Genomic DNA, 17,337 nt, shown 5'->3' with positions numbered 1-17,337 from the left:
GCAATAAATATCTTTGTAAATGCATCATCTTCATACTTTATTTGTAGGACAAACACCTGGAAGTGGAATTAGTGGGCATTTGGCATATGGGCATTTGACATTTTGATAGGTATTGCCAACTTTCTCTCTGTGGAGTCTGAACCAATTTATATTTCTACCAGCAATGGCTGAGGTGCCTCTCCTTCTACACTCTTACCAAGACAATGTGTTACCAAACTTCTTGAATTTTGCCAATATGATGGTGCAAAATCTATCTCATGGTAGTTTTAGTTTGTATTTTCCATATCATAAATGAGTCTGATCATATTTTTAGTACAGATTTATTTATTAGAAGCCATTTGTATTTTTTTCTGTAAACTCTCCATATTTTTGCCCATTTTTCTATTGGGCTGGTGGTCTTTTCTTATTGATTTGTAGGAGCTCACTATATATTAAAGAAATAGACCTGTATCTGTAGCAAAAGTGGCAAATGTTTTTCCCAGGTTGTCATATATCTTTTCACTTTGTTTATGTTATACAGAAATACACTGATTCTATGTAGTCAAATTCATCTTTTTTTTATGGCTTCTGGATTTTATGTCATACAGATCATGACTTTCCCATTACAAAATTATAAAAAAATTTAAATTCTCAGAACTTCTTTTAGTATTTTATGGTTTCATTTTTTTTATATTTATATCTGTGACTCATCTGGTTTTGCTTTATTTGATTGAATGTGAAGTGTGAGGTCAGAATCCAACTTTAGTGTTTTGTTGGCTACCCAGTTGTCCCATAAGTGTTTTTTTTTTTTACAACTTTATTGGAGTATAATTGCTTCACAGTGGTGTATTAGTTTCTGCTTTATAACAAAGTGAATCAGTTATACATATACATCTGTTCCCATATCCCTGCCCTCTTGCATCTCCCTCCCTCCCACCCTCCCTATCCCACCCCTCCAGGCGGTCACAAAGCACCAAGCTGATCTCCCTGTGCTATGCGGCTGCTTCCCACTAGCTATCTACCTTACGTTTGGTAGTGTATATATGTCCATGCCTCTCTCTCGCTTTGTCACAGCTTACTCTTCCCCCTCCCCATATCCTCAAATCCATTCTCAAGTAGGTCTGTGTCTTTATTCCTAATGAAACTTCAAAGCTTTTGCACAGCAAAGGAAACCATAAACAAGACCAAAAGACAACCCTCAGAATGGGAGAAAATATTTGCAAATGAAGCAACTGACAAAGGATTAATCTCCAGAATTTATAAGCAGCTCATGCAGCTCAATAGCAAAAAAAATAACCCAATCCAAAAATGGGCAGAAGACCTAAATAGACATTTCTCCAAAGAAGATATACAGACTGCCAACAAACACATGAAAGAATGCTCAACATCATTAATCATTAGAGAAATGCAAATCAAAACTACCATGAGATATCATCTCACACCAGTCAGAATGGCCATCATCAAAAAATCTAGAAACAATAAATGCTGGAGAGGGTGTGGAGAAAAGGGAACACTCTTGCACTGCTGGTGGGAATGTGAATTGGTACAGCCGCTATGGAGAACGGTATGGAGGTTCCTTAAAAAACTACAAATAGAACTACCATATGACCCAGCAATCCCACCACTGGGCATATACCCTGAGAAAACCATAATTCAAAAAGAGTCATGTACCAAAATGTTCATTGCAGCTCTATTTACAATAGCCCAGAGATGGAAACAACCAAAGTGTCCATCATCCGATGAATGGATAAAGAAGATGTGGCACATATATACAATGGAATATTACACAGACATAAAAAGAAACGAAATTGAGCTATTTGTAATGAGGTGGATAGACCTAGAGTCTGTCATACACAGTGAAGTAAGTCAGAAAGAGAAAGACAAATACCGTATGCTAACACATATATATGGAATTTAAGAAAAAAACAAATGTCATGAAGTCCCATAAGTGTTTTTTTTGTTTTATTTATTTATTTATTTATTTTTGGCTGTGTTGGGTCTTCGTTTCTGTGCGAGGGCTTTCTCTAGTTGTGGCAAGCAGGGGCCACTCCTCATTGCAGTGCACGGGCCTCTCACTATCGCGGCCTCTCTTGTTGCGGAGCACAGGCTCCAGATGCGCAGGCTCAGTAGTTGTGGCTCACGGGCCTAGTTGCTCTGTGGTATGTGGGATCTTCCCAGACCAGGGCTCGAACCCATGTTCCCTGCACTAGCAGGCAGATTCTCAACCACTGCGCCAGCAGGGAAGCCCCCATAAGTTTTTGACTAATCATTTTCCTTATGATTTAAGAGGTCACCTTCATCATATACCAAATTCCCTTAAATTTAATTCTATTTTTACTCTTTCTATCCTGTTGTATTACTCTGTCTGCCTAATCACGCTCTTTTAATTAATATTGCTTTATAATATATTTTAATGATAAGCCTAGTTTCACCTTCCCCATTACTCTTTCAGTATTTTCTAGGTATTCTTGTTTATTTTTCCATATAAGCTTTAGAATTTAATTCAAATATAAATCTAGTGTGTCTTCTTATTGGGATGCTTATTTAATCTTAAATGATCAATATCTGAAAGTTAAATTAACGTAAAACTTCCCAACATTGAAAAGAAGAAAAACGTTGCCTATTAGGAAGTTTTTGTTCATAAAATTCTAATGTTCCCTTCCTTAAACTATACTTCAAAAATTTAATAAAAAAACATTCAGAGTATTGGCCCTGCTGTCCCCACACATACAAACTTTTCCCACATCTTAGTCTTTGGGAGAGCTGGCAATGCAATAAAGCCACAATAACATACCTTCCATCAGATCTTTTTTTTTTTTTTTTTTTTTTTCCTGTACGCGGGCCTCTCACTGCTGTGGCCTCTCCCGTTGCGGAGCACAGGCTCCGGACACACAGGCTCCGCGGCCATGGCTCGCGGGCCCAGCCGCTCCGCGGCATGTGGGATCTTCCGGGATCGGGGCACGAACCCGTGTCCCCTGCATTGGCAGGCGGACTCTCAACCACTGCGCCACCAGGGAAGCCCCTTCCATCAGATCTTAAAGGTCACCCTTTCTACGGACAAAAGGCCAGCTAATGATACACCCAGTGGTATATGTAAAATACCCCTTTCTTTGTCTTCCTATTCTTTCTCCCCAAAATCTTTCTTTATTATGTTGTAAAATTAAGAAAAAGTAGGTTCTCTTACCATATGGAGAGAGATCAGTAAAATAATAGAGGATTTTTGTCCCCAAGGATGTTTACCTAAAGACAAAACATCTCTCATGGCTTCTTTGGGTCTGGTTCGCTGTCAGTCTGGGGCACTGGGATGCACAGACTTTGATGGCTCCCTCTCTATCTCAAATCTGAGCCCTGTTTGGTGCTGGCAAGAGGACCACCTTTAAACTCTCACAAGAAATGCTCAGGCATTATCAGATTTGCATGGCACTCCCTAAGCAGTTCATTAGTACAAATATCAGCTAAAAAATAGAAGGGCAAATGATAATAGGGTATTCTAGAATCCATTCTAGGAGGTACCATGGTAGCTTACTGAGAACACCATTCACACTAAGGGCAAGGGATTCCACGTTTGTGAAACCCTCTCCCACACAGGCACCCTAGCCATTATGCTTGGAGAACCCTAGGGCTCAAGGCATGTGAGAAGTATACAAAAATATATATAGTAAACAAATGCTTGCACCTCAAAAAATAAAATTTTTAAATGGTTCTTTTTACACATTGAACTTTGCAGAAACAATAGATTATATATATATATATACATATATATGTGTATATATATGTGCCTATAAAAGCTCAAGTGGCATAGTTTCACCAGAAAACATTCCAGTGTATGGAGAGGTGGATTGTTATTACCATGTGGCTGTGTTTTACTTACATGTTCCAACCACCTCTTACATGAAGCCCCATTCATCAAAGGCTGTGGCTTCTGGGTCAGCAGCTATTCCTTCCAAGTCAGATGTTGCCTACACAGTGAACATGATTGATTAGCTACCAGTGTGCTCTGAAAACCCAACCAACAGGATAACCTAGGACAGAATCCTAGAGGGGCTCATTATAACAGAAGAAGTGGTCTCCTTGCTCCCGTGTACAGGAGCCATCTTTAGGCCTGCCGTGATTTACCGCTTAAAACCTTTATTTTCCCAGGGTGGGCTTGAAAAGAGGAGTCACAGATAAAAGATTCACTGTCTACACCTAATGTTTGGGAGGTGGCGTGAAGCTACCTCCCTCCTGTGAATTTGTCCTGAAGCAGTGCCGAGGACACTAGAACCGAAAAGTTGCTCCAGTGTCCGGACGCTGTAGTCAAGTGTGAGGCACGTGTCATCACCAACATCCCACTGAGATCCCTCATGGGAAGACACCAGGGGCTTTGTCCTCAGGCAGGCCTGAACTGACGTTCCAGCTCTGCTGTGCACTTACCCATGTAAACTTTGGCCCTTTTAAGTTGATTTCCGCAATCTCGGGTTCCTTATCTGTCACAAAAGGGTCAACAATACTGATCTCTCCACACTGTTGTGAGGTTTAATGAACACTGGACACATTCAGTACTCAGTAGCTATTAGTTCATTTTGGCAAGGTGTGTTTTACTCTCTCTCACCGAGAGCGAGTGGGTGGCCTTCAGAGTAGACTCGGCCCACCGACATGTCTCATTCAGTTGAACACTGTTTATAACGTGTAACATATCCAGTTTGCCAAAGGCCCCACCACTCCCAACTGTATCATGCAGCCTGTTTCATTCATCAACTTTACCGGCCTGACCCAGTGGACATTGTATTTAAAACTCTTGCCTTGTATTATGGAAATAACAATGCTGTTAATCCAAGGAGACTAAAATTCCTGCCTCATTAATTCCTAATGTTAATCTCATTTGTAAATATCACTTTCCACAAAGGAATCCCTTGAGCATGTAAATAAAATAAGCGAAACAAGAAACTTGAGAGATTAGGAAGGAAATGGAAAGGGTAAGAAAGGAGGGAGAGAAAATGTCAATAAAGCATTTGCACTTGTACGGTCACTGTTGATCTGCTTCCAACCCAGGGAAGAAACTGCTGTCTTTCTTTCTACGTTATTACTAGCGCTGTACTTAGCTTTCAGGAGGCCAGAAGTGACGCTACAAACCTCAGTGTTATCGCTTGGCTAGACCATGCCCTTCGGATTCCGATTACAGATCTGAATCATTCTTCCGTTGGATTCTGACGGGCTTGCTTGCCCTCCTCATACTAAGTGTTACCTCTGTGGCTTTATCATCTTTACTGCTAATTTGGGTAACTCTCTGACATTATTTAGATGTTACGCTCTCAAATGTCACAACAAAACAGAAAGGTCTGACGATACGTTTTGGCGTTTGCAAACACCAGACACAGCCAACCTGTTGCTGCTGAATAGATACTACAGCTGTTACTGCTGTAACGGACCTGCAGAGTTACTATCACGTATAGAAAAACGGTTTTCCCAACTGGAAAGAGACTCGCACCCGATGTGATAAATGTGGAGTGACACTGAGCTCCCACCAAGGAGCTCTGTCTGAGTTCGCCTGGTCCTTAGGAAAAACGCAGGCTAAATTGATGCCGTCACCCGGGTCCTTTGAGTCCTCCTTCTTGGAAGCCGAAATCCCGTAGGTCAGCTGACTTTGCCACCAGGGGGAGTTGGCATCCTCTGTTAGGGTCTTCTGAGTCCCCACAGCATGGGCGGTTCAGACTCAGCAACCTTTAAAACCTTTTAAAGAGTCTGTTTGGCAGACTCTGGGGGTTCAAGGAGAAGAGAGAAAAGTGCTAGCTGGTCCCTGACTCTCATGAACTTGGGTAGAGAGGGCTGCCCGGTGAGTATTGGCAGCAACCTTTTATGCTGGGCAAGTTGAGACTCCCTTATGCCAGCCACCAGTTCAAAGTCTGGTGGCGGGTTTCAGTCTCAAGTAATTCCTGGGGTGACAGAACAATACGGGACCATAGCAAAAGGCCCATGATTTGGAGCTCAGAAACTCCCTCAACTGAGCTTGAGCAGAAATGGGAGTTTGTTGGCTCAAGCAACTGGGGAGCTTAGAGGTGCAGGTGACTGGGCAGCAAGTGGCCACATCCAGGGGATTCAAAGGATATCATAAGACAGACACCCCCTTTCTTCTGCCTCCTAGTTATGTTTTGGTTTCATTCTCAACCAAGCTTTCCTCACACATCCTGGCAGCTCTAAGGTCACATGTTCATTCTAGGTATTATCACACCAAAAGAAAGAAGAAAAAGAAAGCCTCACTTCCAATAGTTCTGGGGAAAACCTTGCGAGACCTCTGATTGCCTTAGCTTGAGCCACACCCACATCCACATTGCTACACCAGTCACTGGTGTTGGTCAGGACTGAATTATGCTCCTACTCAGAGCACATGGAGTGGATTTTTACCTGAGGAAGGGTAAAGGGACCGTATATAGCCTCTGCTGTCTACTGCAGTTCACTTATAATCCACTGCCAAAAAAAGTTAACTCACAACTACCCGATGCAGGGGATCAATCTGTTCAAGTATCAAGATGCCTAAATCCTTTGACACCTACACAGGTAGCCATAAAATAGAGACCTACAACCTGACATCAATTCTCTCAATTAGGAATTGCATACGGCTACTAGTAACAGAGATCTGAAATCACAATAGCTTAAACAAAATAGAAATTTACTTATCTCTCTGATAAAAATAATCCAGAGAAGTCAGTTCTAGGTTGCTATGATGTGGCAGTTCCATAGCCATCAGAGACCCAGTCCCTGTTTATCTTTCCTTAGGACATGGCTGCCATACTCAAGGTTGCCTCATAGTCACAAGATGGTCACTGTAGCTCCAGCCATCGTGTTAATATTCCAGCAGCAAGAAGGAGATAGGGGCAGGGGCAAAAGGATGCACTTCCCCACTGAATAAACTCCCATTTAAGAGTCTTCTCAGAAGCTCCTCTTTCTGAATTCTGCTTGCACCTCCCTGGCCATTCCTAAGCTTAAGGGAGGTGGGAAGGCAACTACCAGTCTCTATTAGAGATACCACAGTCCTTGTGGAGTAAATGACTCCATCCCCAGTGGGGCAGAAGTCATAAGGCTAGAGCCTTTTAAACTCCATTGTGTTCTAGCCAGGGAAGAACCCAATAGAACACAGTGCCTGGCACAGGTACATGTGTGACATATATAAACAATTATTACTAATTTTCCAACTTGATCAAGTTACATACTAAAGCTTTATTTTAAAGGTGGTATTTTTAATGTAAATGTCTAAAAACATTTATCCAAAGAAGTCTTGGCTCACTTCTGTGTTCACCATTATTGTTTGATTATTTGTTTTCCAAAGCAAGTTTTAAAAACTGCTGGAAGCCTCCTGTGGTAGTTAATACATTATCTTAAGTAATTTAATGCAAATTAATTTTTACACAACCTTGGGTTTCGAAGGCCACTGAACTGGGGAGGGGAGGCGTGAGGTCTGGGGGAATCTGCTTGCTGCCCCCCATCTGGACCCACAGCTCCGTCTGCTCTCACATGTAGTACCTAACACTTCATCTACTTCCCTGCCAAACACACCATGTGGAGTTTAGCTTATTTCCTTCCTCAGAAAAATGTTAAGATGCATAGAAAGATGTGTATTTCAGGTTTTCTAGAAGACTCAAAGGGATTATTTTAGCATTTCAAAATTCTGCTTTTGTACCATAACTCAGATTTTCCACTGGGCTTTATGGTTCTTTTCTTTTCTGTGTTATTTCTGGATTTCATTCCCTTTTAATCCCACAATTCTCCTTTTCTGGTAGGGTCTTACAACACATTCATATCATATGGGAGCCACCCAAAGGTTCAGGGTAGAGAGCAGCCAACTCGGCTGTGTGATTTTGATTGACCAGGATGGCTACAATGAGAGTTGATTGGACAGGACCCAGGGGAGGAAGCAGGGAGCCCAGGTAGGAGCTGCAGGAGGTTAAGGCAGTGGAGAAGTGAGGGCAGCCTGAAGTAGGGTGGTAGGAATGGCAATGGACTGACACACGGAGAGAACTTGGAAGTAGGATTGAGAGGACTTGGTGATAGTTTGGATGCGGCGGAAGAGGCAGAGGTCATGGATGATCCGTAGATTGCTGGGTTGGGCAGCTGGGTGGAGAGGTAATGCTTAGCTCCCTGAGGGAGTAAACCTGAGAGCAGAGGAGGGTTCGGAGGAAGGCCATGAGTTCAGTTCAGGACAATCAGTTCACTGGCTCTGGCCTTTACAACACAATGGAAGAACAGAAGGTTGACAAGCCAATTGGGATTCTTAGCAACCACAGCATTGCAACATGACATGTAAAATTCAGGAATATGTCAGACTCAACGATGAATAGTCTTTACCTTTGGGAACCAAGAAGGATGAGCAGTTCAACAATTCACTAAAAGTTTGGGTTCGCTGCACAATTAGCCACTTCTCTCTGAAGTCACATAGCTTAAGTAGAAGCCTCCTTTGTTTCTTGGAGATAGGTACTCTTTACACATGTGGCTGGCCAGTCTCGAGAATTCAAGAGAATTTCAGGAGCTGCCACCACTTGCATGCGTTCTTGCCCCTTCTGTTGATGGTCTGAGCAGACATGACACCAGCTGTCTACTGCAGAATTCATGTCTTCAATTACTTTCCTTTTCAAAACACCAACACCCAAGTCAGTTTTTGGACATTTTCACCCAGGAAGTTAAATAATCATGGTAGAAAAGTGATCACATCTTCATTACAGGGATATTGCCTCAAACAAGATATTTGAGAGGGGCTCCAAGTTTATTTTCATATTTTATCAAAAAATTGATATTTAAAAAATATTTTAATTTCTTCTCTGCCATGCATTGTATCTCTTAGTTTGTGATTATTTCTTTTGGGTAAGGTGGGGATAGAGGACAGCAGAAAATATAATTCTTATTGCCAACACTCTGGAAATACATGAGTCAACAATAGGAAGTAAAAACCATCTTCCCTCTTTGTCTTTTAAAAAAATAAATAAACAGCCAGCTCAGATAATTTCCTCAAAGTTTTTTAAAGGTATTAATGACGTAGTTGGAGATTTTCAGGGTCCAAGAAAATCTGGTTTTAATTTGGTGGTGTTCCTCTCTCCCCTCTGCAAGACTGTAGGTGCAGGGACTTTTTCTAAGAGCCTGGCTTTCTCTGCTTATTCCCCTGTCCCACACCTGCCCCCATCTGTCCAGCAGTTGAGCTCCAAGAAGTGATTGTGGTCAACTAATAAGCACACATGGGGCCAGATGATAGCAGATGTGGATCCTGATGGCAGCGGGAAAGCGAGAGTCACACTCCTAGCAGCCTAGCGAACTGATAAAAACAAGCTCTCAGCAATAATGGTAACAAGACAGAATACTATATTCATTTCCAGGTTGCTTTTACCGCAGGATCTTGTAGCAGGTCAGAACGTACTGACCCCACCCGTCCTGGCCTCACCCCATCCTCCTGCCACTGCTCTGTGGGTGGAGTAGGGGACGAGTGCTGTTCCCAGAGATGACTGAGACCCAAAGATACAGGCCTTGTTTCCAGTCTCCCTCGGAGCTCATGCGATAGTACCCAAGACAGAGCTGTTTAAAACCAATTATAGGGACTTCCACTGCTGGACCAGAGTAACAGGGGGAAAAGAAAACCGCCAAAAAACAAACAGAAAAATACATAAAACAACAGTTTTCAGACACTGGGCAACAGGCAACACAATACAGTGATTCCTGAGAAAGGGGAACAAATGAAATGGGCCCTCCAGGTGCCCCACCTTACTCCCTGGGGAGGGTGTCCAGGCCACAGCACAGGGAGGGGAAGCCAGGCAGAGCTTGATGGCCCCACTGAGATGAGGCAGAGGCAGGAGTCTGGGGAGGCCAAGGAAGGGAGAGTCCCCAGGGAAGAGAGGGCTCCAGAGATATGCCGAGGGCCTTGAGCCTGCGGTGCTGTCCACCCAGGCACGTGAGGAAACCACTGCTGCTGCAGACCACCGGCAAACAGGAGAAGGCGGAGCAATGCTCAGAGCTCACCCAGGCGGGGGAGGAGTCCGTGGTCCCACTACCCCGAAGTGTGGAGAAAAACCCGAAATACATGAAGTTCTGGGGACAGTTCTCAGAAGATCACTGTCTCGGTAGTGGAGCCAGACTAGCCCTAGACTAAAGCTGCTCTGGACCCACCTAGCAAAGCTCAAAGGCATGCCTCAAAAGGATCGAATTATTATTTCCAAGTAACCGTCAAAACTGCATTCTCCAATAAAACTGAGAAATGTTTAAAGAAATTTAAATAAAGAAAAGAAAATCAGGAACCCAACAACATAAAATTCACAATGTCTGATATCCAATCAAGAATTGCCAGGCATGCAAAGAAGCAAGAAATCTGACCCATAATAATGAGAAAAATCAATCAGTACACACTAAGAAATGACACAGATCATAGAATTGATAAGGAAGGACATTAAGACATTTATTACATTTTATATGTTCAAGAGAGTAGAGGAAAGATTGGGCATGAAAAACAGAGTCATGGAAGATATAAAAAAAGACCCAAATCAAACTTCTAGAAATGAAAACTACAATTTTTAAGAGGAAAACTACACTAGATAGGATTCACAGCAGATGAAGCTCTGCAGAAGAAAAATTCAGTGGCATAGCAATAGAAAATTGGAATTTGATCCCTCTCCTCTCTGTATACTCCAGAGGCTAATTTCTACACAGTGTGATTAGTCTCACTCAAGCATTATCATAATAATGTTGTTCCACAAGTTTCTGCTTTCACTCCCTCTCTGAAAGAAACACTGCAAATGATGAGGGAATCAACCTAATTATACATATATACATTATATATATATATATATATTCTATGTATTTATGCTTACATAGGCATAAAATGTTTATTGAATCCACCCAAAAAACTGATAACATCAGTTGCCTCTTAGGGAAGGAAACTAAATCTCTGGGGCAGGGATGAAAGGAGATTTTAACACTATGTTTTGTACCCTTTGTATTCATTGGACTAGTGAATGTGTTACTTATTAAAAACATAAATAAAATATGGAATAAACTGTACATGCTGGTCACAAGTGGACTCAACAGTGGAGTGTGAAAGGAATGAGGAAGCAAGTGGCCCCTCTGCTACATGGATGACTAGGTGCCCAGGGCTGTGTCCCCAAGTTAGGCAAGTATCCAGGGTCCTGTCTGTGATGGGCCAGGGTTGGGGAGCTGCAGTGAGCTTGGGAGTCTCAGTGACATCCATACACAGCCCAAGTTGGGTTTTGAGGTCAATAAATCAATCCTAACCTACACTTGGAGCAGCACATGAGTCATTAGCCTACTGCTCAGTAGATTAGAGTTTAAAGGGAGAGCACCCCAAGGATTAGAACCATCAGGGCGATTACAGGGATATAGTTTTCAGCTCAGTAGAAAGAACAACATTCTAAAATCAGAACAAAGAGTAAATCGACACCCCCAGCCAGGGAGGTAGTGAGTTCCCTGCCTCCGGACGTGTTTAAACACTGAATGGTCACACCACGGGGATGTCACAGAAGGGACTCATCCTGTGGTGGATGGTGCCACACTCATAACCTTTAGAGTCGCTCTGTGTGTACAGGGAGAGTGGGCAGATGGGTGATGTGTCCCCTTTCTCTTTTGCTAAGAGAAGAGTTAGTCCAACGAGACAGAGACTAGTAGCATTTGCACAGAACTCATCGGGTGTCACTCGCTGATGAGAAGTTTGTAGGAATACGCATATCTTTCTAAATACTGGGAGCAATTCTCTTGCTGATGGTACATTGCACGTAATCACCGTAAACCTTGGAATTTAGGTTTGTGGATAATCCCTTGCCTTCCTAATATTCTAATAGCTCCATATTCTTCCAGCTAACTGCATTTATATAACAAATTTATAGTGTAAGAATAATTCTTCGAGATTCTTGCTACCTTTGCCTAGAACCAGCACCTGACTAGAGGAAAACGATATTCCAGTGTGGCAATTCTGTGTTTAAGGAGAATATGAAATAAAGAGAAGAAGGAATTCTGAGAAATAATGTACCCCTCCCAAAAGAATTTTTTTATTCAACACAAAGAAAGCAAGACAGCGAACAAAGAGCTAGATAAAGGAAAGCAATCTGTTTGGGGCTAAGCCAAATAAACTTAAATAGTTTAAGGAATAAATCGGTGGAGTAATTCGAATCATGGGCAGGTGCTATGAACGTAATTTAGTAAACGCTCGGGAACCTGCCAAGGAAGAGAAAAATGTGTTGCTTTTGAGATTATTTCCCAGCAGCTTCATAAAAGAAAACTGATCACAGGAATTTAATAAGTAAAACAGAGCCAGAACTATAGTAATCAAATGAGTTTTTAATTACATTTCATGCAGAAAAAAGTTCCAATTTGTGCTCCTGGGATTAAAAAAAAAATAAGTTCTAGAGAAATGCTTTTGTGGCAGGAAAATAACGTAAACACTAATTTCCATAGGAATTATAGTAGTCAGTTTAATTAAAAGGCTTGATCAGAGCGAAGAGGAGCCAGTGCCAAACGATACTAAAAACCATGGCATTCGTCGCCACCTCTTACACTATTGTCTAAATAAAAACACTGCATTGAGCAGAACACAGGCACCTGCATTTTTCTCATGGATGTAAAGGGGATTTTGATCACTGCCTCAATTATTATGTTGCTGTGATTTATTACCATATGGAATAACAAATACATCTGATTTCAAATTAGACGTTGTTGCTTGGTGTGATAAACATCGCTTATAAAAGCGGGAACATGCTGTGTTTAAGGGACACGAGTGTGAGGGGACACCACCACGGTGGAGCGCTCGCCGCTCAACAGGATCCCTGCGTATTTCTGGGCTTTCAACCCCCCACTTACCTTATATCTAGTTACACTTCACTTGTATCCCTGAAACTCCCCAGAGCAGAGGGTTATTTGAGGGGATACTTCAGGTCCTCCTAACAGGTGGTTTGCAGTCATGCTTAGGGGATTCCATCCTCAACAGAAAGAGCTATTATTCTTCCTGTTGGAGGACTTCGCTCTGGAGTACCCGCTAACTACGGGTCCGGCTTGGAGAAGGCTTTTCAGGAGGTGTCCTGCAACCACGGTGGTTTAGTCATCGGTCACCTTTTGTTCCCCTTGTGATGAACGAGACACACCTGCAGGGTGTCTCCATGGGACTGGGAGTATAATCTGTGGCCACAGAATGCTGACCCAAGGCATTAAGCGGGACCATTACCTTTCCAGGGGCTAAAGCCCCGCAGCCCTGTGATCCCTGTTTCATTCATTGCTTTGTTCCCTCAGAGGAGTGATCCACATTTTGTGAGGCTGAAAGTTTGTACCATTTGGGAGTTGGGGACCCTTTTTAAAAAATAACACAAAATTAAGTGCAAAAAAGGAATATTTAGAAGGGTCTCCTAAAAGTGAGGACCCTGAATCCTGAGCTTCCTTAGCCTTGTGGTCAGTCGGCCTCCAGCCCCACCCTACATTTTCTCTCCCTCCTCTCTCCTGCACCCCTCCATCTGTCCCTCTCTTCCACACCCTTTTTCTTTCTCTCGTGTCTATTTCCATGCATATTCTCATGGTGATCTGTACATTTAGCACAGTCCCCAGATCCTGTGCTTTAAAAATGAGCTCCTCTCATCTCAGGATTTTACCTGGCCTTTCTCATTCACGTGAGTCCACCCAGAGTCATCTTTGGTGGAGCAAATGGTAGGTTTATTTTTGTAACAATTTCAGTTCCTGATCTGTTGAGAGCTGGAGCCCTCCCTAGCAGGCAAAGATACACATACTAGTAGACCGTGTGAGCTGCATATTTTGTTTCCTGTTTGATGTGAATTTAAAACAGGATCATAATCAACTTGGCTGGGACCCCCTGGAGGAGTGCACAGACATCTGTCTTATTTTTTCATTTTCTATATAAGCTCTGTTAATACAACACAGTGGTGCTAAGTGCATATTTACTTCTTATAAATAGCTCATGTTTACCAAAATAATCATCACTTTCATTTCTTACAGCCAGTTGCCATTCTCCTCACAGCTGAAAGCTAGAAAATCATGGCAGTGACTCCGGTTCCTCTCTCCCCCACCTGCTTTTGTTGTATTTTAGGCATTGGTGAAGGTCAATGTGAAACTGAAGCCGATGCTGGATTCGGTAGCTGCCAACAGAAGTAAGTGGGAAGAGCTGCACCAGAAAAGGCTGCTCATCTCTTCGGCTGCCTCTGCCCGCTCTGTCAATCTCATGGTGACAGGAGATGACAGAGACTAACGCCCCAGGTCAGCCACGGCTGTGAAATGACTGCGTCCTCAAGAGCCAGCTTCGGTCCCACCACAGCATTCTTTTGTTCCTTTAAGCTCAAACAGACATAAAGTCTCAGGGTTGTGCTGGGAAGCATGCCTGGGCTTTCACCTTGCAGTGTGGTGCCAGCAGAAAGGACAGAGGAGGAGGTGGGGCAGGGAGCACATGCCCCAGGACGCTCACCTCTCCCTGAGGCACACACATGGGCTGAGACGAAGATTCTGGGCAGCGGGCCACTTGGGTCCAGGACCTGAGGACGGTTGGCCCTGCTCACTCTGAGCCGAGGGGACGTTGAACAGTGAAGGCGTCATTAGCGCTGCTTCATGTTGTGTATGGCTGTTCTGTTTGTTACAAGCCAAACAACGTCTGCTTTTGCTTCCTCTCCTGAGCTCCCCATTCTGTGCCAGACTGTCCCAAGAATCCCCATTGGTATTCTGTGGAGATACCTTATTTTTAATCCTAAAGCTTCTTAATGATGGATGAGAGCCTTTAGAATTGCCTACCTAAAAGAGAAACTATATTTTCCTTACAAAAACCAGCCATTCCCAGTTTTCCCCTAAAAAGGTCTATAGTAGGAAGACAGCAAATGTGTTTGTCTGATTGACATTTAGACAAGATTCATAACATTGTATTGGGATTGTGGTCCCCTTTTTCAGTTTTTTAATTCAGCCTTCATTGTAGACCAAGTCTTCTCCCAGAAGGAATGGATTAATAGACTTAAATTAAAGGGTGAAAGGAAATCTATAGGTGGATTTGACGCAAATGACACATGAACATTCAGAACTATTTCCAACAGTGAGACATTTCACAGGACACAGCAGAGCCACGGAGAATGATCACGGACTACCTGTAGCTCTCCTAGTGATGACTTTCAGTATAAAATGTAAGGTTACCACCAGTGCCAACCTAAAGCCAAATGGAAAGGTCCCCAATTTTGGATTTTTTCCTTAAGTGTAAGATATAATGCTTGAAAGGTTAAGAAACAACAGTCTAGGCAGAGAACAGATACTCTATAGAAAGCTAGGTTTATAGTAGATAAGAATAAGCTATATTAAATAGATGCCATGACTAGAAAGCTGAGAGACTGAGGACACGGTATGCCTTACCCAAAGAACGCTGGGCCAGAAGCTACACTTGTGCCCTAGGTTTGTCACTATTCACTGGATGGCTTTAGACAAGTCACTTCTCCCAGCCTTTCTCCTCATTTGTCAAATGAGATTACACTAGGAAATTACTTTCAAACATGATTTAACCTTAGAACTCTTTGTTCAAATAAATCTTACAAAGAATCCCCAAGACATAAAATATCTAAAAGCCCAAGTCCTCAGTTTGAAGCTGGGTTGGGAGAGCCAGAGCCCCTACAAATCCTCATTTCTTTGATTACATACCTACTAGCCCACAATTGGGCTCTGAGGAGTTTGAAAATCTCTGGACCAGATGAACCTTGAAGTCCATTCCAGCTCTAAAAAATCTAAAATTTACAAACCATTTTTGTTCTTGTTGTTGCTCGTCAGTGACAGTTATTAACTTTACTACTCAAAGAAACAGGGGCCAAGTTCCACCAAGGACATTTTTTTCCTGGTGCATAGTAGACATCTGGGAAATGTTTAAAGAATGGGTAAATTAAAGTACCAAAACAGAAGTAAGGGAAGAGCAGGTACCCATGGGGAAGAAGGAAGATTCTATATGGCCAGAAATAGAATAAAAGAAAATTATAAATCAGGCAAATGGGGGGAAGAGAAGGAGGAGAGGGAAAAAGAGGAGGAGGAGGGGAAGCAAAAGAAAACAACTAACAAGGAAGAGATGGGGACCGAGGCAGGTGGTAAGAGAACTGATAAAGGGAAGGTGAACATCAATCCAAACAAAGAAAAATGGCATGTCTTACCAAAAAAATGAGGGTACAGAATCCTATCATCAATTGCGTAGAAAAGAGAGATACTTGAGCAGGGAGGGGGTTGACAAAAGAGAGAAGGAAGGAGTAGGAACCCTAAAAGATAATGTTCCCAGCTACCTTTTACAGCTGTCTCCGCAGGGAAGACTGGAGAAACTAGAGGAGAAAACGAATGCAGGAAAAATTGCCTCCACAGAGCAGGTAAGAGGAGGTTGTTCAGGTTTATGGATTTTAATTAAGCCAGTTTTCTGAATCACTCTGCTATAAAGGAAAACAGCTTCTGCCGGGCTGTCTCCCTCCTTCAGGTGAGGAACAAAGTGGGGGTGGAGGTGGGGACAGACCCTGGTCGTGTGTCTGCAGCTCAGAAGCACTGCAGCTATTGTGTCACATCATGTTTATATCACAAGTGGGAATTGAAAATCAGTCCATGTGAGGCAGAGATGAACCCACATCTGTCATCCTCCCCAACGATAAATAAATAAATAGCCCAGACAGACGGATACCAGTGTATCTAGAGTAAAATTTGAAAGCATGTGCTTTATGATAAAACTAGACCCAGGGTCCAGTGGAGACTGCAGGTAGCTACACGCACTGTGGCTACCCTGAACGTTGATGCTGCATATTGCTAAGGGGAATGTAATTTATAGCACAAACCCTACGGCTTCCACTAAGGTTGAGTTTTCCTCTCATTTTCTTGCCTTTTTATTGGCTTCACTGCATGGTTGCCAATAGCAACACCCACTGGTAGCAAGAGCAGCTCAACACCATTGCAATCTGCCATACAGTGGAGCCCTGGCAATGTCAACCATCAATCAAGCAGCTCTTTGTAATTGCCTCCATCTATTTCTCCTGTCTCGAGGTATCTTTCCTATTGGGGGTCAAAATTCAGAAACTGCTGACTAATGCCCCGGTCTGTTCCTCCACAACCATGAAACAGTAGAAAAGAGGGTAGCAGCCTCCCTGGTGCCAACAACCCAGAGTGTTAGAGGTTGAATTCTTGGGCATTTGAGGTATTTTTAATCCCTTTTCTAATGTATAACTTTCCACGAATTTGGGGTATGTGTGGTTACCCATATAATCTGCTTTTCCAAAAAAGAGAAATTTTCCCAATCCTTATTATTGTTTACTTCCTATTTGAGGAAGGCATTTGAAATGTGAGGCTTCTTATAAAACCTACAACTGACCAGGTTATGCGCGCTTCCTCAGGTCTCTTGGCATTAATGGTTGA

General features: G+C 42.8%; 1 protein-coding gene across 1 annotated transcript in view; it reads left to right on the top strand.

Moving 5' to 3' along the window:
- The window catches only part of PDE11A (phosphodiesterase 11A), a 449,383-nt gene extending 434,974 nt beyond the window's left edge, over nucleotides 1-14,409 (top strand). The window contains exon 20 of the mRNA XM_082630579.1: nucleotides 14,030-14,409. Coding sequence (XP_082486705.1) covers nucleotides 14,030-14,188 — 159 coding nt within the window. The 3' untranslated portion in view covers nucleotides 14,189-14,409. The remainder of the gene's footprint in view (nucleotides 1-14,029) is intronic.
- The last annotated feature ends 2,928 nt before the right edge of the window (nucleotides 14,410-17,337 follow it).

This window comes from Mesoplodon mirus (genome assembly GCF_964341445.2).
Source record: "Mesoplodon mirus genome assembly, chromosome: 8".
Classification (NCBI taxonomy): Eukaryota; Metazoa; Chordata; class Mammalia; order Artiodactyla; family Ziphiidae; genus Mesoplodon; species Mesoplodon mirus.
The sequence above is the reverse complement of the archived record's forward strand: the minus strand, read 5'-3'. Positions and strand labels throughout refer to the sequence as shown.